Source organism: Eulemur rufifrons, chromosome 12, assembly GCF_041146395.1.
Source record: "Eulemur rufifrons isolate Redbay chromosome 12, OSU_ERuf_1, whole genome shotgun sequence".
NCBI classification, from domain to species: domain Eukaryota; kingdom Metazoa; phylum Chordata; class Mammalia; order Primates; family Lemuridae; genus Eulemur; species Eulemur rufifrons.
The window spans coordinates 14,692,951-14,720,189 of record NC_090994.1 but is presented as its reverse complement, the minus strand read 5'-3'; the positions used below and the strand labels follow the sequence as shown (position 1 = coordinate 14,720,189).

Sequence of the window (27,239 nt, the reverse complement as noted above, 5' to 3'; positions counted from 1 at the left end):
TCCTAAACTCTGCTGTGCCCAATAAAATCACCTGGGAAGCTTTAAAATATTCTATTTTCCAAAACCCACCCCCAACCCCAGACCACTTAAGTTGGATAACTCTAATGGGTGGCCCAGGCTGAGAGCCACAACATTAGATGCTTAGTAGACAGTGCTTGCACTGGGTGGGAGGTTGGCAGGGGGGTGGTGGAGGGAGGTTGTTCCATAGTCAAATAAATTTTAGAAACATGCGTTTCACAATGGACGTAAAGATACTGAAAAATCCTAATGTAAGAGAACTTATTTAAAATACAGAATTTCCTAATCTCAAAAAAAAAGAAAGAAAAGAAAAGAATATGTAGATATTAAATTCAAAGTACCATGTATTTAAAAGTAAAAAAGAAGCTATGTATTTTATAATTAGGTATTTTTTATTAATATAAGCAAAATCTTTTAACTATTCTGACCAACTTGTGTCTTCACTTGAGAAATATAGTTTAAGTCTGTCTTTGCAATTTAAAACAGAATTTTATGCTATCTCTTTTTTTTGATATTGTGTCGACATAGTATATAATAGGAAGACAATATACAATGTTTATTTTTTTTTAGTTATGAAAAAGTGACTATTGTATGCCTAGGAAATGTTCATAAAATATACAGCTGCTAGGGCAGAAAATCATAAAACACAAAACAAAATTTGGAAAGCTTCATCTTAGTTCTTTTTCCCTAAGAGAGCCTCTTGGCCCCACAGCAGGGTATTTACGATTTATGAGCAAAGACTTCAGAGCCAGCTTGTCTGAAATAAAGTAGTATTGTTTTACAAAGGGAGCTAAAGAAATAGCTCCTTGATTCACTGGTTGTACAATTAATTATTATTATTATTATTTTGAGACAGAATCTCACTCTGTTGCCCAGGCTAGAGTGAGTGCCGTGGCATCAGCCTAGCTCACAGCAACCTCAAACTCCTGGACTCAAGGGATCCTCCTGCCTCAGCCTCCCAAGTAGCTGGGACTACAGGTGTGCACCATGATGCCTGGCTGATTTTTCTATTTTTGTAGTAGAAATGGGCCTCACTCTTGCTCAAGTTGGTCTTGAACTCCTGACCTCAAGCAGTCCTCCCGCCTTGGCCTCCCTAAGTGCTAGGATTACAGGGGTGAGCCACGGCACTTAGCCCTAAGTCATAGTTTTTAAATCTTTGTCTATTTTCCCACTCCTCTTTTGCTTCCTTTGCATTAATGTATATGATGCACATGATAACCACTCAATGTCTATTCATTTCTCCTTCTCCTTTTCTCTTCCTCTAGTTCCTTCCTCTTTACTGTGTCATTCCATCTTTCTACTTTTTTTTTTTCCTGCTTTTTATAAAAATTGTATTGGTACATATTATTGGCTGCTTGGTTTTGTTTTTTGGGGAACGCTATTTCTTCTATTAATAGTAGTTATGTGTACTTCAGGAGATTAACTGTCCAAATTTCAGTTAGGCTCCAAATTGTTGTTACCTTAGATTCTACGGCTTATAAATATTATAAAATTGTTCAGAGAGATTTTATTCTCTGATAAACTCAGCAGGTTTTTTCCAATAAATACCAGATAGAGAGCCACGCAAACAACTGGCTAACCATTGCAGCTGATCAACACAGAAGTAATAAATTAGGAAATTGCAGTTTATGCAAACATTTCTAATAAGGTACTGGAGTAGCTGAGAATTGTCTTAATGGGGAACCGTAACAATAAAGCAGTAAGGTAATTAGAGAGTGAAGGTAAGTTAGAATAGCAATCTCAAGCTGTTACAAACTGAGGATCATGGAGCATCCTTCCTGGATCCTTTACCTGTGGTCCCCAATGCCCAAGTCACAGCCCATTACCGGGCCGTGGCCTGTTAGGAAACAGCCTCGCATCACTGCCTGAGCTCTGCCCCACACCCCTCCCATGACACCCCCATCCCCCATCCCCAGTCCGTGGAAAAAGTGTCTTCCATGAATCTAGTCCCTGGTGCCAAAAAGTTTGGGGACTGCTGTTTACACAATTTCTGTTCCCATCTGTTTACTGAGATCAGTAATCCTCATATATCATTATAGTTGTCCCACTTGGAAGCTGTTGCTGGCATAATGCATCCTTATTTACACTTTGAGTTATTGGGTAAAGCTATTTCTTCAACGTCTAACAAGCTCACAAATCTAAGATAGGCAAAATGAGTTTCCTTTCTCTACTCACACTGATGAGCTACTCATCTGCTGCCTTAACTGAAATGGCATCTTTAACGAGAGCAAATGGACACTCTTCTGCACTGGTCACTTCATAATCTGGCATAGAGTTTCAAAAATGTCATATTGGATAGCCCCAACTCAACAAATCAATTTTCACAGTCAGCTATGTATTTTGCAGCATTTAGACTTAACTGGGAAATACCAAAAAATGAAATAGATTCATATTGCTCACACACTTAAAAATAGCTCTGTCTTCAAGGTTATGTGTTTATGGTAGAGGCCAGGTAATTTGAGGAAGAACTTAGAGAAAGGTCTCCAAGGGATGCTATGCTGTTCAGACCCTACAAATGCTGAGGTTGAAATTGGAGCCAGTTTTTAACTGCAAATTGGAAGGAACTGTCAGTTGCCACTTAACATTTGCAAGTGCAGTAAAATTTATTTGTTCCAGTGCTCTCTAAATTATATTGCCTGACTGATTCCTTGCAGGGCAAAAAGCTAAATAGACTTAAATCTACTGAGATTTTGATAAAAGGAGAGCACTTAGCGTTTCAGTTTTTCCTCTTGTGTGGGCAGTTACAGCCGGCCATATGTTCACTTTCTAAATTCCAGTTGAGGGTGCAATATAAGCTGTTTCAGTTTGGGTGGAAGTTTTGTCAGACCTCACAAATTAGATTTTTACTCTGTTAGGAGTTTGGTAAGATTTTTTTTTTTTTTTTTTTTTTTTTTTTTTTTAAGCGGGGGCTGTGTCAGGTCCATAGTGATTAAGGACAACCTACTGCATTTTAAGAATAAATCCTAAACAGCTCTTCCTTGCAGTGGAAGGCATGATGGAATTAGAACATCATTATTTGGTGATAACTGTAGTAATAATTGTTTGAAGCAAAAATCATCAGGGATGCTAAAACTTGTGGGTGAGCACGTAAGAAACAGAGTATTTCTTATAGTCTGAAAGTATCTCTCCAGGAGATATTTCTTAAATACAAAAGAGGAAGAAGTTACTTTACAGTGAAGTAACTTCGAAGACACCATCTTACCCAGGGGCTTCCTACTTCCCAGGGTGGGGCTGGGGGTGGGAGGACAGAGGCTGTCCGGGGACAGTATCTTCTCCCCAGTCACACTCCCATCTGCAAGCTTGCAGGTATAGCGTCCCCTCCCTTCCCGCACTCCCCAGGGTGAAAACAATCACTCCTGCGAACCAAAGCCGGCACTACCCTCTGTACTCAGAGTTAGATTCCATTCGTGTTATGTTTATTTGCTCATTTGTTGAAGGTTTGCTGTGTCCTAAGTGCTGGGGATTCAGCATTAAATAAGACAAGTCTCTGTTCCCTAGGGTCTTACAGCCAGTGCAAGTGACAAATATCTAAATACTGGAAGCCTAAAATAGCAGGGCCCTCCAGGAACTGCACTGGTAACTTTCCCACTCCTTTCCTATTACCCTATGCTACACGGAAGGTCAGGGAAGGCTTCCTGGAGGAGGTGATGCCTGCGGCAAGAATGACTATACATTAGCCAGGTAAGGCACAGCATCTGTTCAGGCACCTGGATGAGAGGGACTGTGTCACCTCTGAGAAACCATGGCTCATTGAGTATTACAAGATCAGCTGACCTGGGGGAAAGATGGTAAGAAGTGGCCCTTCACAGGCACGGTGAGGCCAGATCGGAAAGGGCCTTTTGATCCCTCCTAAGCCAGTTGAATTTGATCGGACCCACTATGAAATGCCTTTGAAGAAGTGTAAGATAAGAAGCAACACAATTAGACTTATATTTAAAAGAAACCAGTTAGGACATCATTGAAATTAGAAAAAGCATTAAAAGGCCAGAAACCTGTTTGCAGGCTGTTGAAGTCATTCAAGCAAGAAAGAGAACCTTTACTGAAACAAAAGCAGTAGTGATATAGAGAAATGGTTGGAATCCAAAGACATTAAAAAGGTAGAATTAATAGAGCTTTGGGACGGCGAGCCACCTGTTGTAAAATTTTAAAATCTATTTAGCATCAGGTAGAACAATCTCAAACCCAAGTGAACCATTTGGTAAGAATTTTGGCTATGCTTCCAAAATTAAGAACTGATTTTGCACAGGTATTTACGATTATTAGCTCATTCTCAAACCTGAAATTCCCTGAAAATTAGCCAGTACGAATCATGCATTTGCTAGTCTTTTGGCAACTATGAGGTTACAGTGAAGGTGTTGTTTTTTGCAGCTTGTAAGAAAGTGTAAGAACAGCGCAACTTTTGCAGTAGTAGGTCCCCAAGTTTAGGAAATCTGCGTCCTCCTTCGGGCATCTTTGGGACATACACTGACCTGCATTCCTTGGGTTGGCCCTGTTTTCCCCAGGATGGATCATGAAGCCGCCCAGCTGGAGAAGCGGCATGTGCACGACGTGTATGAGAGCACAGCCCCTTACTTCAGCGACCTGCAGAGCAAAGCCTGGCCCCGCGTCCGCCAGTTCCTCCAGGAGCAGAAGCCAGGCAGCCTCATCGCCGACATAGGTAACCCCAGTGTCGTGCCACATACAGTGAAACGTCCTCTTCACAGGGAATGGCAAGATATTGGTTAAAGCATTCAAAGCTTCAGTTATATAGGAGGAATAAATTCAAAAGAAAAAAAGAAAAATACCAACAATCCAAAAGAAAAATAGTGAAAGGATATGTGAACATATAGTTCAAAAAAGCAGTGGAATACAAATTGCATAAAAATAGTTTGATAGGTAATCTATTTACATGGTTCAGTAACAAAGGTACCAAAGATGTACAATGCAAAATATCCTCCCTTCCCAGTCTCCTGGCACCAAGTAACCTATACCAGAGGCAACCAATGCTATTAACTTCCTGTGTGATCTTCTTGAGATATTTGATGTTAATGTAAGCATATTTGTGCCTGTGGGTATGTGTATGGGTGCATTTCCCTTTTTTGATTGCACAAATGGTATTATGCTGTAAAAACAATTACACACTTAGCTTTTGTTACTTTTAAAGTACTGTGGAGCTCATTCCATATTTGTGCTTATAGAGCTGCTTAGTATTAAAAGCTGCCTAAAATTATGTGTTGATCATGCCATGTTAGGCCATTTGTTGCATTTTGCTACTAATTCTTTAAATACTCCTATGCAAATCAACAGTTACATCTGTAGTATCTTTTTTCCCATTTGCATCTTTTGAATTTTGTATATTTACATTTTTTAGTATTCAATAAATGGTCATATTTTGATTATAAGATGAAAGATAAGCTGTAAAATGAAATTGAAATTAAGAACAAATAAATGAAAAGGAAAGAAAAAAGTCCAAAGGGATGAGAAGAAGAAATGACAGTGTGATAATATGATTATCTCCAAAAGGAAATGTTTTTTTTGTTTCTGGGTTTTCTGCTTAGCTACAATCATCTACTGTTTGTTATGCATGTTAATCTGACTGGTTATTAGATTAGCATTTTATAATTAATTGCTAATAAAACATTGCATTAAAAAAACATCCAGAGGCCAGCAGGTTCCGGGTGCCCAGACAGGAATTCTCCGGGCAGTTGCACTATTTCAGTGGTGAAACTTTTAGTTAACTAAAATTTTGTTAACCACATCACCCCATTCCCCAATCAAGCTGATTTGCTGAAGTGTGTGATAACAGCTCCCAAATAAATGGAGTAAAAAGAACTTCAGTGATTCAAAGACAGCAGAAATCCCCATATACTCTCAGGAAATACCATGACCTATGCAATTACGGCATTGCCTTTACCTGAAATGGGCTTGGTCAACTTTAGTCCATTAGATGGTACATAGGGGGCATTCTGTGGTTTGAAATCTTTGCTTAGATCAGTTCAGAAAGTAGGAGAAACACCAGAGCTGGATTCTTTTTGAGCGAGATTTCCTTATTACCTGACATCAGAGACAGCTATCCTAATAGTACTGACAATTTCATTTTTATGTACACACTAAAAATTAACTCTTCAATAATTGAGATTCCACTTGTCTCTTAACTTTCTGTGTATTTATTCTTAGCCTCAATGGTCAGATTTAATTGGCTAAATCATTCTCATTCCTTCACTGAAGCAATGAAAATTTAGAACACCTGCTATGTGGCACCTACCACACCGTGCCCGAAGAATAAAACATATCATCTCATCTCTGGACTCAAGAACTGTATATAAAATTGGAAACAAATAAATTATATTCTTCTTTGTTCCCCTAGGAAAAGAGAATTCTCTTTCAGATAAGGTCTTAGGAAAGAACTCTTAATTTTAAAAATGTAATTTTTTTTGGTAAACTTCAAAAAGCACATTCAGATTAATTCAGTTATTCTCAGCAACTAGTTGCCCACCATGGACCAAAACATTCTGTTGAATTGAGGCAATTGTCTGTTTTCTTCTTTAGTTACAGTGTGGTGCACGATACAAAGTCAAGGGGAATGTATGCATGCACTTGGTTAGCTCTCTGTAGTACTGCACAAGGTCATCACTTCATGAGATTTTGTACAGAAGCATGGTTGTGTATTAGAGCTTGCTATGGGATCGTTAATGTTCTGATTTACATGTAAGGTAATGGGTCGTCGACTAGGCTTGGCAGTGTTCTTGATTTCCTTCTTAGGATAAAATCTTCTCTGTCTGGCATCTCAGTGTTTGCACTTAGAAAATGGATAATTGCATCATATTTGGGAGTTCCACTGCTACCCTTAAAAATGAATGCCATTAGAAATGACTACGGGACAAACAGAGGCTGCTTCAGGAGCTGTTTAAATTTGAAAAGACCTCAGTTTCCTCTTTATTACCAAATGCTCTCTGAAGAGTTCCTCCTAGCTCTCATGGTCAATGAATCTCTTCTTATTAGTATCTTCAAAGTAATTTTCCCTTTAATCCCTCCTAGTGTATCCCTTAAAGCCAATAAAAAAGCAAACTAATTTCTTAAAATAGGACCATCATCTTTGAAATCTACAGGATTTCAATTTTAAAATACTTTGTGAATTATATTTTCCCCATCACTCCCCTCCAATAGTGGATACATGTTCTCATAAGCATTATTACAAACAGTAGCTATGAGATCAAAAATGCTTCTCAGACTCCAATCATTTCTATTGAAATGATAACATTGGAAATCTTATTTTTTATTCATATGCTCTCCACTGTCTCAGCTGGCATCAATGAACTTTAATTTTGCTTTTATTGTCTCATGATTTTGAAAAGTGCCTATTAAGGAGGATTTATTAAGGGGTGTCATAATATATTTCAGAAGCAGCAAACGAATCATCTTTAAATAGTGGTAGATTTATTTTTTCCAGGCAGAAAAATCTATAAGTAATGTCAGTAGGTAGAAATATCAGCTCTAATGATTTCTTTAAATATTGCTGGAAAGAAATTAGCTTACAAATCTGTGATAGAATATCATACTAGGTACTAGATTGTAGAAGGCTTTGTTTCCAGATGGTTATTCATTCATGTTATTATCTTGTTCTTCATAACATCAGTAAGATCTGATTGATCTAAATCTTCGGGCTATGAAAATCCTGAATTATTAATATTTCAGTCTTGCCCCTGGAAGCTAAATGTCAAAAATTGTCCATTTAAGAGAAAAATAGTTCTTTGTCCGTGTTGTATGCTGAGTCAAGAGAGATCATTTTAAACCCAGCACTGACAATAGATTGGATAAACACATGTTTAAAATTCTTTTTTCATTCAACTTCAAATTTTAAATATTTGAAAAGCATATTTTGTTGTATAAATTACTTTTATAGCCATTGAAAAGCTGTTGACAGTAGTTTGGTTTACATAGTCAGCAGGTGCTAAGAATCTCTGGAGAGACAACAGGAGAATAAATGCCATAGCATGCCTAGATACATAATGAAATACGTGTATGAAGGTAAAGTCACTGCACACTGTCTGTCCCTGGGATGTAGAACCATCGTCCCCTGCCATGGGCCAGCCAACATGTCGTGGTTGTGCCACTGTGCTAAGCCCTATGGACATTTCCTCGTTAAACATTCCCTTTCCCTCTTCTATTCTAGATGAAAATATGTGAGTATTGTCTAAAGGCTTTTCTTTTGCTTTTGTGGATATCTTCACCCATGTTGTGTTCTATCTTGATTAGTCAATATAAAGTGATTTTTATTCCTTGTTATAAGGCAAATGAATTATTTTCCACTTTCCATTAAGGGAACCATGTAACACAGGTTTTCCTCTTACAGGTTGTGGGACTGGAAAGTATCTTAAAGTGAACAGCCAGGTCCATACCCTGGGCTGTGACTACTGTGAGCCATTGGTAGAGATTGCCCGGGAGAGAGGATGTGAAGTCATGGTATGTGACAACCTTAATCTCCCCTTTAGGGATCAGGGCTTCGATGCCATCATCTCCATAGGAGGTAAGGCAGCCAGATCACACGTTCACTCTTTGCCATGAGAATCATTTACATGGTTGAGGCCACTCTCGTGACTCAACATCCATTCTGTGTAGAAAGGTTTATGTGATTCATTTTATCTCATTTAAGAAAAAAATATTTCAACTACTTGAGTGATTTGACTAATCTCAAATGCACTTAATGGTACACATGATTTTTTAAACTACTTAAACCTTCAAACTGTTATTGTATTCTTTTTGATGATTCATTCCAATTTCTTTTACATTTGAGTAAGAAAATATTAGAGGAATCATATTCATTGAAAATAGTACTTCATTATACTGAAATGAAGCCAGATTCTTCCAAAGCAAAGTAGATTTTTAGGATTCATATAGCCTTTTTCAGAACAAAATAGTGCCCTGTATTAACAGAGAATTCTACGACTAACACACTGAATGTCACCTGGACCAATCTGCCACTCAATGGTACTCAAGTTCCTGGAGAAGATGGGTCCCCCCGGTCCCAGATTGCATTGTTTTTATAATGCCATTCTGCTGTCTCACTGCCAGAGATGGTTCATGAGTTTAAGGAATGTTTTCCTCATATTCTCCCAACAAGTATGCCCAGAAAACACACATGCCAAAAAATGACAAAAACAAAAAACAAAACAAAACAAAAATCCATTTCTGAAATATACACCAATAAGGCTCATTTTACCCAATGTATGTATTCCTGACACCTAGTATATTCCATATTTAAACATGCTAGGAAACTTGATATTTAACTGAACCCTATGACAAGTTCTTTTGCAATGGAAAAATCTTTCACAAAGCAAATTACTTGCATCAATACATTTAAAAAAACGAATCTATTTGAATATAACAAGCTTCATCAAAGCAAGGTGATCTTATATAGAACTAACTGCTGTTCATGACAAAAATACACAGTAAGATTGTTTGCCCTCTCCTGAAATAGATGAGATTGATTTATTCAACATTAGATGGGGACTGTATCTTTGCACAGTGAGAGGACGCAGGCCTGGATGCCATAACCTTGGAAGTAGTTAAAATTGGCAAGAGATGGTTGCCATGGAAACCTGCCGTATGAAATTAGCTGAAACTACTAGGTCCATTTTGGTTGTCAGTATTAAGAGGATTGTCTTAGTCTGCTTGGGCTGCTATAGCAAAATATCATAGACTGGGTGGCTTAAATGACAGACATTTATTTCTCACAGTTCTGGCAACTGGATGTCTGAAATCATGGTACCAGCAGGGTCAGGTTCTGGTGGGGGGCCCTTTTCCTGGATTGCAGATGGCTGACGTCTTGCCATATCTTCACATGAATAGGGGTAGTGGGGGATGGAGGGGTTAAGAGGGGAGAGAGAGAGAGAAAGAGCAAGCTCTCTGGTCTCTTCTTATAAGGCCACTAATCCCACCATGGGGGCCCCACCCTCATGACCTCATCTAAACTTCCCAAAGTCCCCACTTCCTAATACCATCACACCGGAGGTTTAGGGATTTGATATATGAATCTTGAGGGGACACAGATATTCAGTCCATGACAAGGAGGGATTCTTGTTGAATTAAGCAACATGATACAATGCTTTGAATCTTTAGTGGAAAAAGGGTTTGGTGTGGTGATTCCACCTAAAGAACTACCAGTTGGAGAGAGGTCAGAGAAGTGTGTGTACTCTTTGCTCTTCTTTTGTTTACATTAGTTTCAGGGTCTGCAGGCTACCTACATCCAGGCCGTGCTGTTGAGCCACCCTTGGGAGAAGGGGATACTGATCACCTCTTCTACCTTTGGGAAATGCTATGTGTACCTGGCTAAGTCCTCTGTTTTCAGTTTACATCTCATGCGTGGCCCTCAGAGAAAATGGAGCACAGCTGGTTAGCATCTTCTAATTAAAAATACTTCCTTAAGTGGAAAAACAGCATGTGTTTTTATGATCTGTAACAATGAATTAATGTGACATGGTTTTCAGATAGATTTCACATTGAGAACTATACTATGAGAAATTTCAATACACTATCTCTCTTATGTCCATATATATTTACTTCCCTATTAAAATGTTATATGTTGGCACTTCTTGCTTTTCTTAACAGGAAGAAATACTTTTTTTATTTTTTTGCTTTTCCATATCTTTAAGTAATAGTGTAGGAGATAAGCATCACACTAGTTATACATTCATTATGTTTTACTGACAGATTAGGAAAAGAAACACTCTTTCTACTTACCCTTGGAATGGTCTGACAAAAATTCTAGGAATATTTAGCAGCATATTAAAATAGTGTCAATCTATAATATGCTTTTTGCTAGTGGTTCTCAACTGGGGGTTATGTTGCTCTTCCTCCCTTGCCCCAAGGGACATTTGGTAAATGTCTGGAGACATTTTTGGTTGTCACAACTGGGTGCATGTATGTGTGCTAATGTCATCTAGTGGGTGACCCCCAAGAAAGAATTATCTAGCTCGAAATGTCAATACTACTGATGTTGAAAATCCCTGCTTTATGCTAAACCCATAAATTTTGAATGCTAACAGTTAGAGAGATGAGACATATACACTTGAAAACTTAAATAATAATAAATCATTAAATTGTCAAGATATAACAAGACTGTAAAGGTGATCTTCTGTACCTTACCATCTTATTCTGGAATCCAATAATTGAATTCAACCTACCTATTATCCGGGCTCTTAGCAGGAAAATGTTGCGCTAGGATACATATATTAAGCACTGTTTTTGCCTTTAAGTTGTGATCACGATTTTTAAACAAAAGGAGACATTTTTTAATCTTTTAAAAATTCAACATGGTTTCTGAACAGTGATATTTCAGATAAAGATATCTTTACATGCCATTTTAGTTACAGTTGCAATGTTTCTTAATAGAACATGTATGTAATACATGTCTAATACATATTCTATGTAATGAAGAAATCTTCAATTGTAAACTTTTTTCTTAAAAACATTTGGCTTGAAGATTGTTACTTATTATATATTAAATATAAATATAAAGCATAATATAGAAGATTCTGATATTTTCTTGGAGAAAATAGATAGATCTAGCAGAATGAAACCTGCTAGTGACCTGTTCTTCAAACACATTTTACCCTCACACCTCTGGCATGGTACAGATACCAAGGTTTGCGTGCTGTTGGTAGGAACAAAAACCTGATCGCTAGCAATACAAAGTGTGCCTGTGGAATGATCTTTCTTTGACAGTTTTATCTATAAAGGAATCTCATTTTAGATATTTATGAATAATATGTCCCTGTGGCAGGCTAAGTACAGAGACTAATTTCTGGAAATCACCGCTAACAGCTGGATTATGTGACCATTACAGGAATAGTTTCAGCTTCTGTCCCTACCTTCACTACTCGTATCAGAGGGGGCATCTCTCCACTTTCGTCGGGACTAATTTCCTCCCTGAGATAACGTGGCAGATCTGTGTGTGGAGAAATAATTTGATGTTTTCTCTTGACACAAGACTGTGATTAAACTCCCCCAGGAACTAGTAGACTAGCACTTTCTATATATTGTTGAATAAAAATATGCCTAATCACACACTTACAACGAGATAAAGTCAGTCTTGCTTGAATCTCACTTTGACTTTTCAGGTATTGGAAATAAAACAATGACCCCAAAATTGATTTTTTTAAAGAGACACAACTATTTAAATCATATTAACGTTTTAAAAAATTATTAGCAATCGTTTGGACTTGTGCTGGCCTGGTTTATCTTTGCATTAGCTAGACAGGAAAATGATCTTTAACATTTTTCTCTACTTGCATGTGCTTTGTTAATTTTATTAACACTGTTTAGTGGTGTTAATCCTTCCTTGCTTTAGAAGTGCCAATTATTTATTAAAGCAATGAATTATTTCATAGAATTCCTACAGGGAACACTTAGTATTGCTTTCAGATTGTAATAATTCACACTGGCCATCGTGGTTAACAAAATTTGTAGGATTTTGGAACTGAAAGAGCACTCATGGATTTATGTGTTCTAGGCTGCTTATTATAGATGACGAAACTTAAAGTCTATAGAATTTGAATATTAATAACTTGCCTAATATCAGCTGTCTAATAAGTACAGGAGCCAAAGGCAGAAATGATCTCTCTCCTAAAACCAGCCTATGCTGTTCTGCCATCCATCCTGCCACAGAGGAAATAAGTAGGTTTTACTATATGTCAAAATTTCATCATTGTTACATGGAAAACCCTGGTATATAAATGTGTACGTTTATATGTGTGTATACACATTGAGATCTGGTTTCTTCTTTTTCAGTCATACATCATTTTTCTACAAAACAAAGAAGAATCAGAGCCATCAAAGAAATGGCCAGAGTTTTGGTTCCTGGAGGGCAGCTGATGATTTATGTCTGGGCCATGGAACAGAAGAACCGTCACTTTGAGAAGCAAGATGTGCTCGTTCCATGGAACAGAGCCTTGTGCTCCCAATTCTTCTCGGAATCCAGCCAGTCTGGGAGGAAGAGGCGGTGTGGGCATCCCGACAGAAGCCATCCCTACCATCCTCCCTGCTCTGAGTGTAGCTGTGCTGTTTGTTTCAAAGAGCACTGTGATTCCAAACGGTCCCACAGCGTGGATTATGAACCTGTCACAGCCAGAACCTGTTTTGCAAATATTCCTAAAGAAAGTGAGGGAGAATATGGATTCTATAACACATTAGGAAAATCTTTTCGATCCTGGTTTTTCTTCAGATCTTTGGATGAATCAACTCTGAGGAAACAAATTGAAAGAGCGAGACCCTTGAAAACCACAGACGTTTGTGTCGATCACACGATCACAATCCAACCTTCCAGGCACTCTAGTCTAGACTTGGATCTCCAAGAGCCATTTTCAAAAAAGGAGCAAAACTCAGATGAGGACGTGTTTGTGGAAACTTCGTCTCAAAAACACTTGGAGTGGCTGAGAGCACCAGGCACTGTGAAGCATTTAAATGGAGACCATCTAGGAGAAACTGGGAAAAATGCAGGGGGGACTCTTCTGGATAGCACTAACACCAATGACGATAGTGCAGATGCAAGTAACTTAGAAGGAGAAAGCCCTTCTGCTAGTAAAATACTGAGGAGGATTTCTGCAGTCGATTCCACAGATTCCAACCCAGATGACACAATTTCTGTTGAAGAACGACAGGCCGACATTTTGGATTCCAGAGCCTTTATGCGTTATTACCACGTGTTTCGAGAAGGCGAGCTCTACGGCTTGCTCAAGGAGAATGTGTCAGAGCTGCATATTCTGAGCTCTGGGAATGATCATGGCAACTGGTGTATCATTGCAGAGAAAAAGGAAAATTGCGATTGATTGGATCCTTTTTAGACAACTCCTCCAAAAGATGAACCACACTCTTTTCACTGGGTTTGATATGGTTACTGGAATTTGCACTCAGTTTTATTATTTTTTAATCCATTTATTCTGTGGTCTGGAAAGACTGCAGATTAACTGATCTTTTCTTATCTTTGAGTGAGCACAGAGCCCGGCACTGAAAACACTTGACAAAGGATATTTGTGCTTACATGTTAATTTAAAAGATCTGAAGAAGCAATACAAAATATACTGTATATTCATACAGTTTGGATTTGTTTTCCCCCGAAAGGTGAAATTCTCATAATAATATATGTCTAATGTTTTTCAGTATTATACATTAATTTTTAAAGGATTCTTCTGTTAAATATACCTTGAAAAACAGTATTTTTTATAGAGTAAGGGGTAATTTCTGATTCTCAGGTTATAATTTAGATCTGTGTGCAAGATAACAGGTAAACCTGGTCTATTGCACAGATACATATTGAACCATGTGATTAGTTATTTTGTTGCTAAGATCTTGCTTCTACTTAAAGCCTTTCAGAAAAGTGAGCGACAGTAGAGGGAACCAAGAAGTGTTAGAAGGATTTTTCTAAATTATAAGCAAACTTGCTCCAAGATAAGGTGAAATACAGTAATAAGGTTTTTCAGTGTTGCTCAGAAGGTTTTTAACACATTGACTGCCACACTAGAAAAAAAAACCTTTTTTCCTTGGGGCCATGGTGTTTTAGTATGAAAATAGAATAAAAACTTCAAAAACAAAACAATCCTTTCTAATTTAATGAAAAATTTGTTATTTTTTGTTGTTTTCTGTGCATGAGTTACATGCAACTTGAAAAATAGTTCCTGCGGCTCCCAAGGTGAAGAGATGTGTGAGTTCCATATACTTCACGAGACGCCAGGCTCAAAACTACCCTGAGTTAAATACAACTCACATGGCAGTTATTGTGTTAAAGGCACTGTTAGCATGTAGGGAGTGGACTATGTGGATACTAAGAGTTGTAAGAACCCAAGTGATATTTTTCCAACTTTATTAGAAGCATGAACACCCAGGTAGGAGAAGATCAAGATTGACTAATGAGGATTTTCATCAAGAATTATGGTTTTCTTATTAATTGAACGGATATTTGGGAAAGAAGAAGCTAGCTGAAGCACTGTTCTATTTTAGCTCTGAGGACAAATAAATTGTTAAGGTGCAGGATATTTATTTATCCTTGGTAGAGGTATGACTCAGATTTATTGTTGGATTTTTAACAAATAACATCTGAGCATTTATTTTATTGAAGGTGACCGCATTTTATTTGTTATGTTAGGGATTTAGGCAGAATCAACTTCTATTAATTAAAGGTTGAATTTCCACCATTTTATCAATAGACTGGGCTTTGTGTGGTCACTGCATCTATTTAGATTTAACTGTGGGTCTGTTTAAATCTGTGTCATGGATCCTGAGACATAAAATTCAAATAGGACAGGACTAGACGAGTAGGAGAAGCAGAAATAAGTTGATCCAGGAATATGGTCTCAGTTCCTTAATGAGTAGAAAATTCACATTTGACAAAAATCTTTTTACTTTATGCGCCATTGTAATCCTGGATGAAAATCCAAATCTTATTTAATTTTTCCACTAAAACTAAACTAAAATTGTTAGGAATTTCATTTGTTCTTGGGTTCTTTTTTCCTTCAGTGATTGTGCTGTTACTTAAAATAAGGATGCTACTTTCGAAGAAACTGAAAGGATTATTTTTAACGCGAATCTGAAAATCATGGATGTTTATAATTCTCTTTTGGCTTCAAAAGAAGACTGTGTCATCACCATTTCAGTAGATGATGATGTCTGGTGGAAGCGCTACCAATTTGTATTCCTGTGTACATTTTGCATTAAAGGAACATTGAAAATAGACACAGAAGGGGAGTAATAATTAAAAATTAATTTAGTGTCTTCCATTTCTTAAATTAGGACATTAAACCATGAGTATAAGTGGGTTTCCTGGTAGAAAGAAAAGATTCTCAGAGTAAAAGATGTTCTTACAAGTAGGGTTTAGTGGCCTTTTTTATTATGAATGGATTTTTCCTCTCTCTGAAGCCTGTTACTCATATCTTTAATCCTGAAGTCATCTCTTTCTGGTAGTAGCCTACCACACAGAAGTTGTGACGTGGTGTAATTCAATTTATTAGATGGTGCCAGAACAGCTTTTGAGCTAACCTGTAACGGGCAACCTCTGACTCATGTGCCCACCACTTTGTATAAAAGGATTCTCTAGAACAGTCCTTGGGAGAGAAATATTTTCATATAATATTGACAGGGCTGTAGATAAAACACCACTAATAGAAGCAGTCTTTTGTTCTTCATTTGCTGAACACAAGAATCTATGCATCCAGACATTATTTTGTATACAGATATTTAACTCAGTGGTTGGTAAAACCTCTCTTTGGGATATTCATGTGAAAAGGACTTTTAAATTTAACTTCTGCCTTTGGAATTTAAAAAAAGCTATTGAAGAGCCAAACTAATGTTAAGATTGATCATTTAAAAAGCTTGCCCATCTTTACGATTGTCTTTAAAAGGAAATACAAGTCATAAATGAGTACAAATGTAGACAGTTTATTTGTGAATCAATCAATCCATCAAGATTTGGTTGCTTGATTATAGACTTTACTGATCTATCTGAAGAAATTTGAAAACTTACTTCATTATTAATAATAGACCAGTGTCTTTCTGATTCCTTCTCCTTTACTTGCTGCCATCAGCACAGAATCCCACCATCTGAAGTAGAGGGGAGGGTTTGGGGGATTATCAGAGAGTTCTTAAAAACTTTTGCTCATTTGGGGAACTGCATGTTAACAGTCAAATGATTTGGGGGAAAGTGCATTAACACAAAGGATGCCATCAAAATAATGTTACACTGGGAACCATGCAGGTGGCCTATTTAAATTATTATTTTTTCCATTTTCAGTCTAGTGATGAAATTACACCAGCATGTCATCGTAGCTAACAAACTGCATAAATATCTTGGAGTATCACATTGGTTTGATCCTCTTTTCTCATCACAGATCCCTATGCAGAATAGTATGCATTCTTGTTTCTAGTTTGCTGTTCTATTTCCTTCCAAATTCTTTTACATGCCAAGAATTCTTCTGCCTTTTAAGTGACCATTAATTGAATGGGCAAAAATTTGGAGAGAACCCAGAGAGAAAATAATCCAAATATCAATCAGCTAGGAACATTAATGCACGTGTATATTGATGGCCACAAAAAGAGTAAGCACTGGTGGATGTTTGAAAAATAAATATATATGGGTTTTGAGGAAAGCAGAAAGTCTAACTCAATAGTTGAACTTGGTGGGGGAGGGTACTCCTTAAAAATGAGCTGTGAGCACCCTGTTTGGGAGGAAGGAGGAAATCAGGACCAACAACTAGCCAACCAACTGCAGTCCAGGAAGAACAAACTATGGCAGGCCTCAACTTGCCTTTCCTATTACACAGAAAATTTGACATACTGATGACAATAACCGTGAACTTTTCTTAATATCCAGTATTCATTATTTTATTTGTAATCCTCACCACAGCCCTCTAAGATAAGTATACTTATTGTTCCCATCTTGCAGATGAGGAAAACCGAGGCAAAAAGAAATTAAATGGCAGAGCTGAGACTCAAACCCAGATCTAACTCCCAGCCTGTGCTCTTAACCACACCATACACTCCCACTCACTGGGCCCCGGTCACTGTGCTGGGCAGATTATAGGAGCTTTGCAAGGCAAATGTGATTATCTCCTTTACAAATGAGCTTTAGGGAGGTTAAGCAAAGATTACACAGCTAGACAGTAATTTGATAGTAATCCCATACATGCTTTCTCCCATCTTTTACATTTATTTATTTTTTCACTTGTAAGTCTGTTTCAATTTGAATTTTAAAAAAAGTTCTTGGTCACAAAATATTCTGTGATCACTTTTCACCAACTCTTCGATCCTTTAAAAATGTTGTTATTGTGTTCCCATGTTGTAAGTGAGGAAATTGAAGGCTGTTTGATTACTGAGCTCTGCTATGTGCCAGATACATGTGGTACAAGGCGATGTACAAAGAATATTAGAATAAACTGACCTAAAAGTGCCAAGATAGAACACTTTCGTATTTGTTGTGTACCTATTAACAAATTACATTGTTTAGTTTGAGAAAAACAATATAAAAACCCCCCTCTTAGAGAAGCATAATGCATACTAGCACATTTAAGACCTACCCTAAAGTAAAACTGGTCTTAATCTAAATATACATATTAACATTTTCTAGCACAAGTGTTCTGTGGAATATGTTTCAGAAAAGACTATGTCCTATGGAATAAATGCAAACTCCTTTGGATGGCATTTGGGTCCTTCATAAACTGACTCTAAATTGTTTTCAGCCTCATTTCCCGTAATTGCACACATTTTTTTCTGTTCTGCGATCTGCTATTTCAAACAATGGTTTCATCAGACATAATCACAAGTAATTATCACACCTTCCAGATTTATACTTGGATTTCAAATGCTATAAATGTAACCCTTCTCCAAAGAAAAATGCATGACACAGGCTTCATTCCATCTAGAGGCATATGAGATACGAGTGATTACACACCCATCCAACAGATGGAAAAGCCATGGGAGTGGAAGGGAAGCACACAAGCCTGGGCAGACTCTAAACTGGAATGCTCAACTCCTCTAATCCCAGTCTTAACTCAAAATTATAATTATTGTTTTGATATTATAAACTCCATATTTGCAACCTCAGTTATCTACAAAACTGGAGTGGAACACTTAAAAAGCATTCTCACCAACAAAGGATTGAAATCATAATGCAAATAGCATGTGGCATGAAAGCACAAGAAAAAACCCAAGAGAGCTAATCAAAGAGAAAATACTGACTGTGAATTGTCCTATTTTTGATGCCTCAGGGCTCCAACGGCATGTGACACATTAAGAAGGATATGAATCATTTCAGTAACAGAACATGTTCTGTCCCATCTTGATGCAGGTCTTCCCCAATTGATTGTGCACGGATAATGCATCACTTTATCTGGGAAGGATCAGAGCTGTAATATAATCTTTCTGATCAATCTGATGGACCACTGTGACAGCTGATTGTCAAACTGGATCCCCATTTAGCAAATAAATACATACCTTGTCTTTTTTTCAACCAGAGTTGGGCAAAGTAAAGTTTACCCCAACCCAATTAATGATTAACCCGCAGAAAACAATATATTTTCTCCGCATAGAATGTTTATTTTTCTATGGATATTACCTCCTCCTAGGAAGATCAGTGAGTCCCTGCAGTTAACCTGTAGCTAGTGTTACTACATGTTGAATTCCCTGAAGAAGTTACAATTGTATTTCCTGTTCACCCAGCAGGGAATGTGGTTGAATAACAGGCACTTTTCTTATGAGCTAAGCACACCACTTCTAACTAGATTTTCTATTAATGTATAAACAGAGATTCCACTACTAAAGGTTTGTTTTTCTACTCTGTTTATTTACACAGAACACTGGCAATACACAAGGCTCACTAATGTGGACCAAAATGGAATTTCTAAGATGCTTTGAATATGTATGTACAAACTGTCCCATTTTCTTTAGATGCACTTAAATATGTATGTATGTAAATATATATAGACACATATACATGTATATTCCTGGACATCTAGTGCGTGCTGTCATTAATGACCAAAAAAAAGTAACTCCCTTGTGCACTTGTGAAAACATTAAATTAGCAATTACCATAAAAATGTATGTCATTGAATAGATTTGTTTCAGGGAAATTTAAAGATAATTGTTAAATGTTTTTGTGCCTCTTCTGGTGTCAATACATGTCTTTGGGTCAAAATGCAGAAACTCTTTTTTTCTACAGTATACAGTTATTTGAGCTTTTCCCAGAGGAAGCTAGCAATAGTTTTAAAAGCACAAATTGATGTAAAATACCTTGACTCTTGTAATAATTTGAAGATATTTTATTTGCATTAACCAATAATGTTCAGGATCTTTTTGTAATAAGAATTTTTAAAACGGTATAATTTGTATGTTTATGATATGTATTCGATTGTTTAAGTTATGTATCAGTGTATTCTTTAAAATGTTCCTAGATGAACAAAATTTAGATTTTCTCCTCCACTCTGTGACAGGACAATGTTGTTCAATTCACACAGCCAACCCTCATTCCACTTCGACGGAACAGAACAAGTTTGTGTTTGAATTCTATTATATTTAGCTAAAGGAAACCAAGTTAACCATTTAATAATACATTACCTTTAATGGGTTAATAAAATATATTGACTACAAAAGACATGCTTTGAGATTAATAAAGATGTATTAGATCTATCCAAAAGTGTGTGTGTGTAAATGTGGTGCTAATTTTGAAAGTTTGTTATTTTTTATTTTGCTTGGAAGGTGAGAATGTCTGTTCTCCTTCCTGTCCTGCTCCATCTGCAGGTTGTCAGCTCTTGATCAGTGTGGGGGTGTGAAGTCAGGGGGACTTGTGTCCGGCACTGCAGTGGCCCTAGCACAGCTCAGAGGGGATCCGATCTCACCACAGATGGTGATAGTGTGGCTTGACCACCCCTCACCTGTAATCTCCCAGTTTAAAAACGTTGCTAGTTATTGTCTTTAGAAGCCATCACTTCTTGCATCTTTGTGCTCATCCTTCATTACTGAAATATCTAAAATATAAATTCAGCTTAAAATCTCAAAACTTAAGCCAGGTGTGATGGCTCACACCTGTAGCCCCAGCTACTAGGCAGGCTGAGGCAGGAGGTTTGATTGAGCCCAGGAGTTTGAGGTTATAGTGAGGTTTGATCGTGCCACCGTACTCCAGTCTGGGTGACAGAGAGACACTGCATCCAAAAAAAAAAAAAGACACTATACACTATACACTTAACAGATGTTGAGCAGTTTTTATAGTTTACTCAATGGTTAAAATCAGGAGGGAACTGTCAGCTTCAGTACACTCCACGCCCCACCCCATCCCCAGGGGCAGGACACACATAGTCCCACAAAGGTCCATGCTATGCACCCTCCATGCATGGCAAACCACCAGCTGCCTGAGCTTCCAGAAACCTAAGGTGCCACTGACTCCAAGAAGAAGTGACTTAGTGACTTTCCAACCCAAGCACCAGGCCCATGTGCTCTTTTCTGCAGTCTTCCTACCATACCACCTTGTCTGTGCATCCGGAACCTGCTGTCCTTTGCAGCCATGAAGATCTTAGTCGCACTACAGCCCCCACTGTAATTTATTTATTACTGTACAGGAGTATTTTCACAGTATTACACTGTACTATTATTACCACATATGAGCCTTTATAGTATTGTCATCACCATATACACGTAGTTCATCAAGGATCCGAATGACATACAAACTGAACCTACAGAGGTTCTTAGGAATGTATCTCATCTATAACCTGGGACCACCTGTACTACACCATTTTATGTCAGGGACTTGAGCATCCGTGGACATTGGTACCTGAGGTGTTCCTGGAACCAGTCCTCCATGGATACCAGTGATGTCTTTCTCCTCCATGTCACTCTGCCTTGACCTCCAGGAACAAACTAGCCATTTGAAAGGGTAATAGAGAAGCTCTTCCACCCACCCTGCCTGTCTTCAGCATTCTGGGGAAGAAGAGGCCTGTCCTTGGCTGATGGGACTCAGTTCCTGGGATCCGCTATGGAGGGCTAATAAATGATACTATGAAGCCAACTTCATTGATTTCCCGTATCTTTAGTCTCCTCTCAGGAAATAAACTCTCCTGTTAGGTCCCTTAGGTCTAAGTCCCCTCTCTCAGCCTTCTCTAAGACTTCAGGTGTGAAGAATAAGTGCTCATTTATTCGTCAGATTTTTATCTGAGTACTGATGAAAACTGATCATATGTGCTTGGTCCTTGAGTTAATCGTTCAAGGGTAAAAATGAAAACCACCAGTGACCACTATTTGACCATCAGGTAAAGCAATGATGATGCAGATGCCAACAATGACAGCACTATTTATCACGTGGGCACGATGTGCCAAGAACTTTCTATTCATAGAATCATTTATTTGTTACACCATCCCTGGGGGGTAGGTATCACAGAGCCCCACCTGTAGATGTGTAAACCGGGACTTATAGAGGTTAGGTTCCTTGCCAAAGTCATATGGATGGAAAGTAAAGGTGCTCAACTTTGCACTTGGATTTATATCCATGAAAACCCTCATTCTACCCACTCCACAGGAGCGTGGGTCTTGTGAGGGAGATAAAGGCTGAGAAAACCTGGGAAGTGGGTTGCAGTTGGATTCTCAGGGACCTTGAATGCCACGACAAGGGATTCAGACTTGAACCTAATCACACATATTTATTTCTTGAAGATTTCTCTGAAGATTTTTGAGCAGATGGGTCATAAAGATTACTCTGGAGAAAGAGGAGGTGAGGGTGGGGAAGGAAGGGTCTGAGATCAAGGGGAGTCTCCAGAGGGGGTAGGGAGACACAGTGAGGAGCTGGGACAGCAGGTTTAGAAATGAAAATGACACATCCAGAGTGAAGATGGAATGAACTATTCACAGAATCCGGTTAGACAGCCGGGGAGAAGAAAAAGGAAAACATGGCTCCGGAGTTCCCAGCCGGCTGCCCAGGAGACGTGGTGCTTTTAGCAAATAAGACGCACCCGGAAGAGGACGTGCCTGCGAGGGGTCCACACCGGGAACGTGGAGCCAGGCTGCCCTCTTCTGGGGGAGAAAAGCCCGCGGCCGAATCCGGAAGTCCAACTGTCCTTTACAGAACCGACTGAGGCTTGATACTAACCGGGCTTTTAAACACTCGGTAACTAACAACTTGGCAACCAGGTAGCAATTCATGCAAATCTGGTTGTGCAGACAGAACAGGAGGTTGTCAGAGCGAGCTGTTACATCTCCTACTGCATCTTATTTCGGATGCCGGCGCAGTTTAGTGACGACAAAAAAAAAAAAAAAATATATATATATATATATATATATATATATTTAAGTGAAAGTAGATAATATAAATCTGTGGAGGGAAAATGAAGGCAAATCTTTAGTGAATAGTAATACGTTCAGACGTGATAAATGATTAATACCGTGATCCTCAGCTGTTGCTTCTACATTGAAATACTTAAGGCTATCAACTGGGGGAACGTGGAGGGTTGGAGGGACTTAAAAAGATCATATGTGCAATCAATGAAGGTAACAGTAGGCGAAGGGAACTGGACGGAACCAGTGGGAACTGACTCCATGGGCGGCGTCCAGGAGTGTTGATTTACTGCTCTCTGGCACAGTTCCTGTTTACAAGTCAAAGATGTTCCCTGCCCCTACATTTACAGGGTTTCTGGGAGGATTCATCAAGTTAGTATAATACATGTAAAGGGTCTGGCCCATAGTAAAAGATGTTGCTACTAAAATGGTAAGATTCAATCACTTAGGGACTCTAGTCTACGATTTCCCAAAAAGTGGTTAGCAGCCCAGGAACTCTTAATAGACTTCTGAAACATACAATTTATGCTGTAAAATTTTCATGACTAATTTCTATGATATATGGAAGCCCGTCTGGATATCAGGTCAGGATAGGATGTCCGAAGGGGCGGACGACCCAGAGAATGCTGCCCCCCCCCCCCCAGGGGCAGCTGCTACTGGGCTCATTGTTGCTGTAGGAGTGTGGACCAGGCTGGTGTTTGACAGCTGCAGAGCATTTCTTTCGACATTCATCAGATTTAATGGGCTATGCCACATAAGCAAGGTGATGCTACCAGGATGTTTTAAGAAATTTACACACACACAAATCTGTTAGAAGTGGTTACACTATAGGATTCCTAGCCCTGGAAGAAGGGTTATACATTCTGCCTTATCTCCAGCTATTGGGGTTATGTGAATTATCTGACACAGACCTGTATTTAATTTATATATTACAGTACATTTATAAATTAAAAGTATATATGGCAAACAAAAGGTTTCAGGAAGTCCTATGCTAGAGCAAAGAAATTCATTTAACTTTTTTCAGCCCTGTGTTTCCCACACTATTTGAGCTGGAAGAATTGTTTTCCACATAAAATATATTAACACTTTATAGAGGCGACTCACGCCTGTAATCCTAACACTCTGGGAGGCTGAGGCAGGCAGATCGTTTGATCTTAGGAGTTCGAGACCAGCCTGAGCAAGAGCTAGACCCCGTCTCTACTAAAAATAGAAAGAAATTAGCTGGAAAACTAAAAATATATAGAAAAAATTAGCCGGGCATGGTGGCGCATGCCATACTCCCAGCTACTCAGGAGGCTGAGGCAGAAGGATCACTTGAGCCCAGGAGTTTGAGGTTACTGTGAGCTGGGCTGACGCCACAGCACTCTAGTCTGGGCAACGGAATGAGACTCTGTCTCAGAAAAAAAAAAAAAAAAAGACCAAAAAACCTTATAGAGCACATTTTGGGAAAGGTCTCTCAGCTTCTAAAAGGAAGACCCAAACAAGCCAGTCGACAAACACAAATAGAGTGCTTCTGTCGTGCCATGTTCCTCTGCCACCTGCCTTTTTTGCATCAGCATCTGGGACTGTGTCTCCACCACTTCTCACTACTCAGCTCAGAGGGAGGGGGTTTGTGAAAGCACCAGCTCTGGTCTGAGCACCTCATTAGAGATTAATGAATGTTGGTTTCCCAAGAAAATGTATTTTTTAAAAACTACTTCTTTAACAACTGCCTTAGGACAGTAGCTTTATCCCTGTGTGAAAGATGGAGAGATATCCCCCCTAATGTGGCTTGGATACTTTGTATTGTTGGCAAGTGGCAAATTGCATGGAGCTCTACACTGCCAATGGTGTCACGCTGAATTGTCACAGTAGCATATTGCTCCTTGTTTCTCTTTTATCTTCTTTACTAGTTTATAAACATGGAAAGCAGAGTGTGGTGAGCCTTACCTGTAAAACAAGCATAATATTTATCTTTCAGAGTTTTCAGCCAGAATTTCAAAAATGTTTTAAAACGTACATGTGTGTAAACTACCTAAAACAATACCAAAAACACAGCAGCACCCAATAAGTGCCAACTCTTGTTGTTATGTCCAGACCTCCTGTTCACATTAACTCTTGGAGGACGGGAGGAAGCATGTATGTACAATCACTGGAGGAAATCACAGAACTGTAGTGTTTGGAGTTTGTTATAACTTTTTAAAGGACTGAGGCTGGTTCTTAGAAATTACCTTTCACCTAAGAAAAAGAGAAACTGGGGCTGATAAAAACTAAGCAACTTGACCATGTTTTGCACAGGAGCATTAATTACCAACAGACAACACTTTGATCCCACACTAAGAACACAATCTCGCTGAAAAGTTACAAATTGAGCAGGATTCATACCTAAAGCGCACACACCCATAAATCTTCACTTTGCACGGTCTCAGGGATTCTGTAATTTACACAGATTTGCCTATCTAATAAATCTGAACTCTGGGACACTAAATGATCTGCTGCAAAGGGTCCCAGTATTTTGTTTAAGTCTCTGCCTGTATTTCAGTCAACATGTTTTTTCTTCGTCAAGCGTGTCTGAAGCAGGCAGCAAAGCATCAGCCCGTCCCGCCACTAGATGGCGACAAGCCCACTTGTGGATCTGGGGAAGCAATCAGTGTGGGAAGTTTGATGTCCTGGTTCGACTTTAAATGTTCATACTTGGACACAAAAGCAGATGAACTAAATATGCCATCATCCTGAATGTTTAAAGCTAATTGAATTTATTTTTTGGGACACGGTCTCGCTGTGTCGCTCAGTCTAGAGTGCAGTGGCACGATCGTAGCTCACTTAAGTCTCAAACTCCTGGGCTCCCTTAAGTGATCCTCCTGCCTCAGCCTCCCAAGTAACGAGGACTGCAAAAGCACACCACTACACCGAGCTAATTTTTAATTTTTTTTGTAGAGAAAGGATCTCACCATGTTGCCCAGGCTGGTCTCGAACTCCTGGTCTCTCGTGATCCTCCCACCTTGGTCTCCCACAGTGCTGGGTTTACAGGCGTGAGCCACTGGCCTGGCCTAAAACTAGTTGAATTTAATAAAAATAGAGCAGAGGTAGAGAAGGGGCTGCCAGCCCAGCATCTCTGAGCCATCTTCTGTAGGCTCAGGGAGGATCCCGACAACCGTCTAATCTCTCAAACTCTAGACACCACACTAACAAAACAGTAAGCTAACACATTCTGGACTTCTCTCCAAGATAAAGTCGACCATTTGTAACATTTTTTTAGAGACCATGGCAGCTGAATAATAACAAGTGGGTGGGGTGGAGGAACTTTTCTAGAAGAACTTAAATGTAAGAGGCTATAATGTAGAGATGAGGGGAAGTGGAAGAAGACTAAGAACACATGGAAAGTAAAATCAGAAGGAAGAAAAACAAATGTTTTAGAACAGCTGAGTGTGGGGGGTTGGAAAGCGAAGCTCTGAGTACAAAATTTCAAAGCTAGAAGGAGCCTTATAAGGAAGCAGCAATGGGCCTAAGGGCTAAATAATTTGCCAAAAACCACACAGACAGTTAGTGGCAGACAAGCCACAGACCCTCATTTTTGCTAACCAGGGCTCTTTCCATTAAAACACGTGGTCCTCTCAATGTCCAACTGAAAACCTTTCGCAAAATCCAAGTAAGTTCACGTAGAAACATCCTCTCTTGTGTCTCCACTCGTTTCTCCGCCTACCCGTGCACATGTGCACACACATTCACCATTGTAACAATACCGGAAATTGGAGGAAGCCATCTGAAACTTCAACTCGGGGCACAGCCGCCACAGATAACATATCAAACGAAAGGCTAGAAAGCGGTACTGTTCACATCCACACAGGAAGCCCAACTCAAGCTGTTTGACCCTATTTAGTAATCAGTTCCATACTCACAAAAGAATGCCAGAACAAAAACAGAAGGGGAAAAAAAAAAAAAATCCCAACAACATTTTTCCTTAGGAAGAGGAATTATTCCAAGAAGTTTAAAGAGAGGCCCAGCTGGTTTGTAGAGTTTTGCAGGAAATTTGTAACTCTTTTGTTCCTCTCCAACCCAGGGAAGTAGCATGCCAAGGCAGTTATTGGGATAATTCAAACAAATCAAAGCCATGTTTTACCTCAATTGTGCTTATATTTTAGGCAAAAGTATTTTGGAAGTAAACATTTCCCATAAGCATCAGATGCATCTTGGTTTGATGGAAAATGCTAACAGACTTGTGGCGTTATTAGCTGTGTGACTTTGGGCAAGGTACCTAACTGTTCTGAGCCACTTTCTTCTTCTGTCAGAATGAAATTGATTAACACACAACTATACACATGAGAAAAACTCTCTTCTTTGAACTTAAAGACCAGCAAATAGACATCATTAGAGTGAGCCTTCCAGAACTCACGGTCACAGCTGTAACACTTTCACTTGCCCTTCCCTAGCTTGGCGAGCTGTTAATGAGAGACATACTGATT

At 38.8% G+C, this 27,239-nt stretch overlaps 1 protein-coding gene across 2 annotated transcripts; it reads left to right on the top strand.

The window, feature by feature from the left end:
- The first annotated feature begins 4,521 nt into the window (after window positions 1-4,521).
- On the top strand, window positions 4,522-13,823 carry TRMT9B (tRNA methyltransferase 9B (putative)). Of its 2 annotated transcripts, XM_069485217.1 has the most exons (3): window positions 4,522-4,675; window positions 8,351-8,524; window positions 12,787-13,823. In XM_069485217.1, exons 1-3 carry the CDS (start codon window positions 4,522-4,524, stop codon window positions 13,821-13,823), a joined length of 1,365 nt encoding a protein of 454 aa, XP_069341318.1. The 2 variants fall into 2 exon arrangements, with proteins under 2 accessions (XP_069341318.1, XP_069341319.1); XM_069485218.1 differs by lacking the exon at window positions 4,522-4,675 and having other exon boundaries at window positions 8,436-8,460.
- Window positions 13,824-27,239: the final 13,416 nt, after the last annotated feature.

Bases quoted from the DNA above. Each gene is read 5' to 3' on its own strand.
- TRMT9B (XM_069485217.1), top strand. From the start codon at position 4,522: ATGGATCATGAAGCCGCCCAGCTGGAGAAGCGGCATGTGCACGACGTG. The intron at 4,676-8,350 runs GTAACCCCAGTG...TTCCTCTTACAG, and splicing joins CAGCCTCATCGCCGACATAG to GTTGTGGGACTGGAAAGTAT. The intron at 8,525-12,786 runs GTAAGGCAGCCA...CTTCTTTTTCAG, and splicing joins TGCCATCATCTCCATAGGAG to TCATACATCATTTTTCTACA.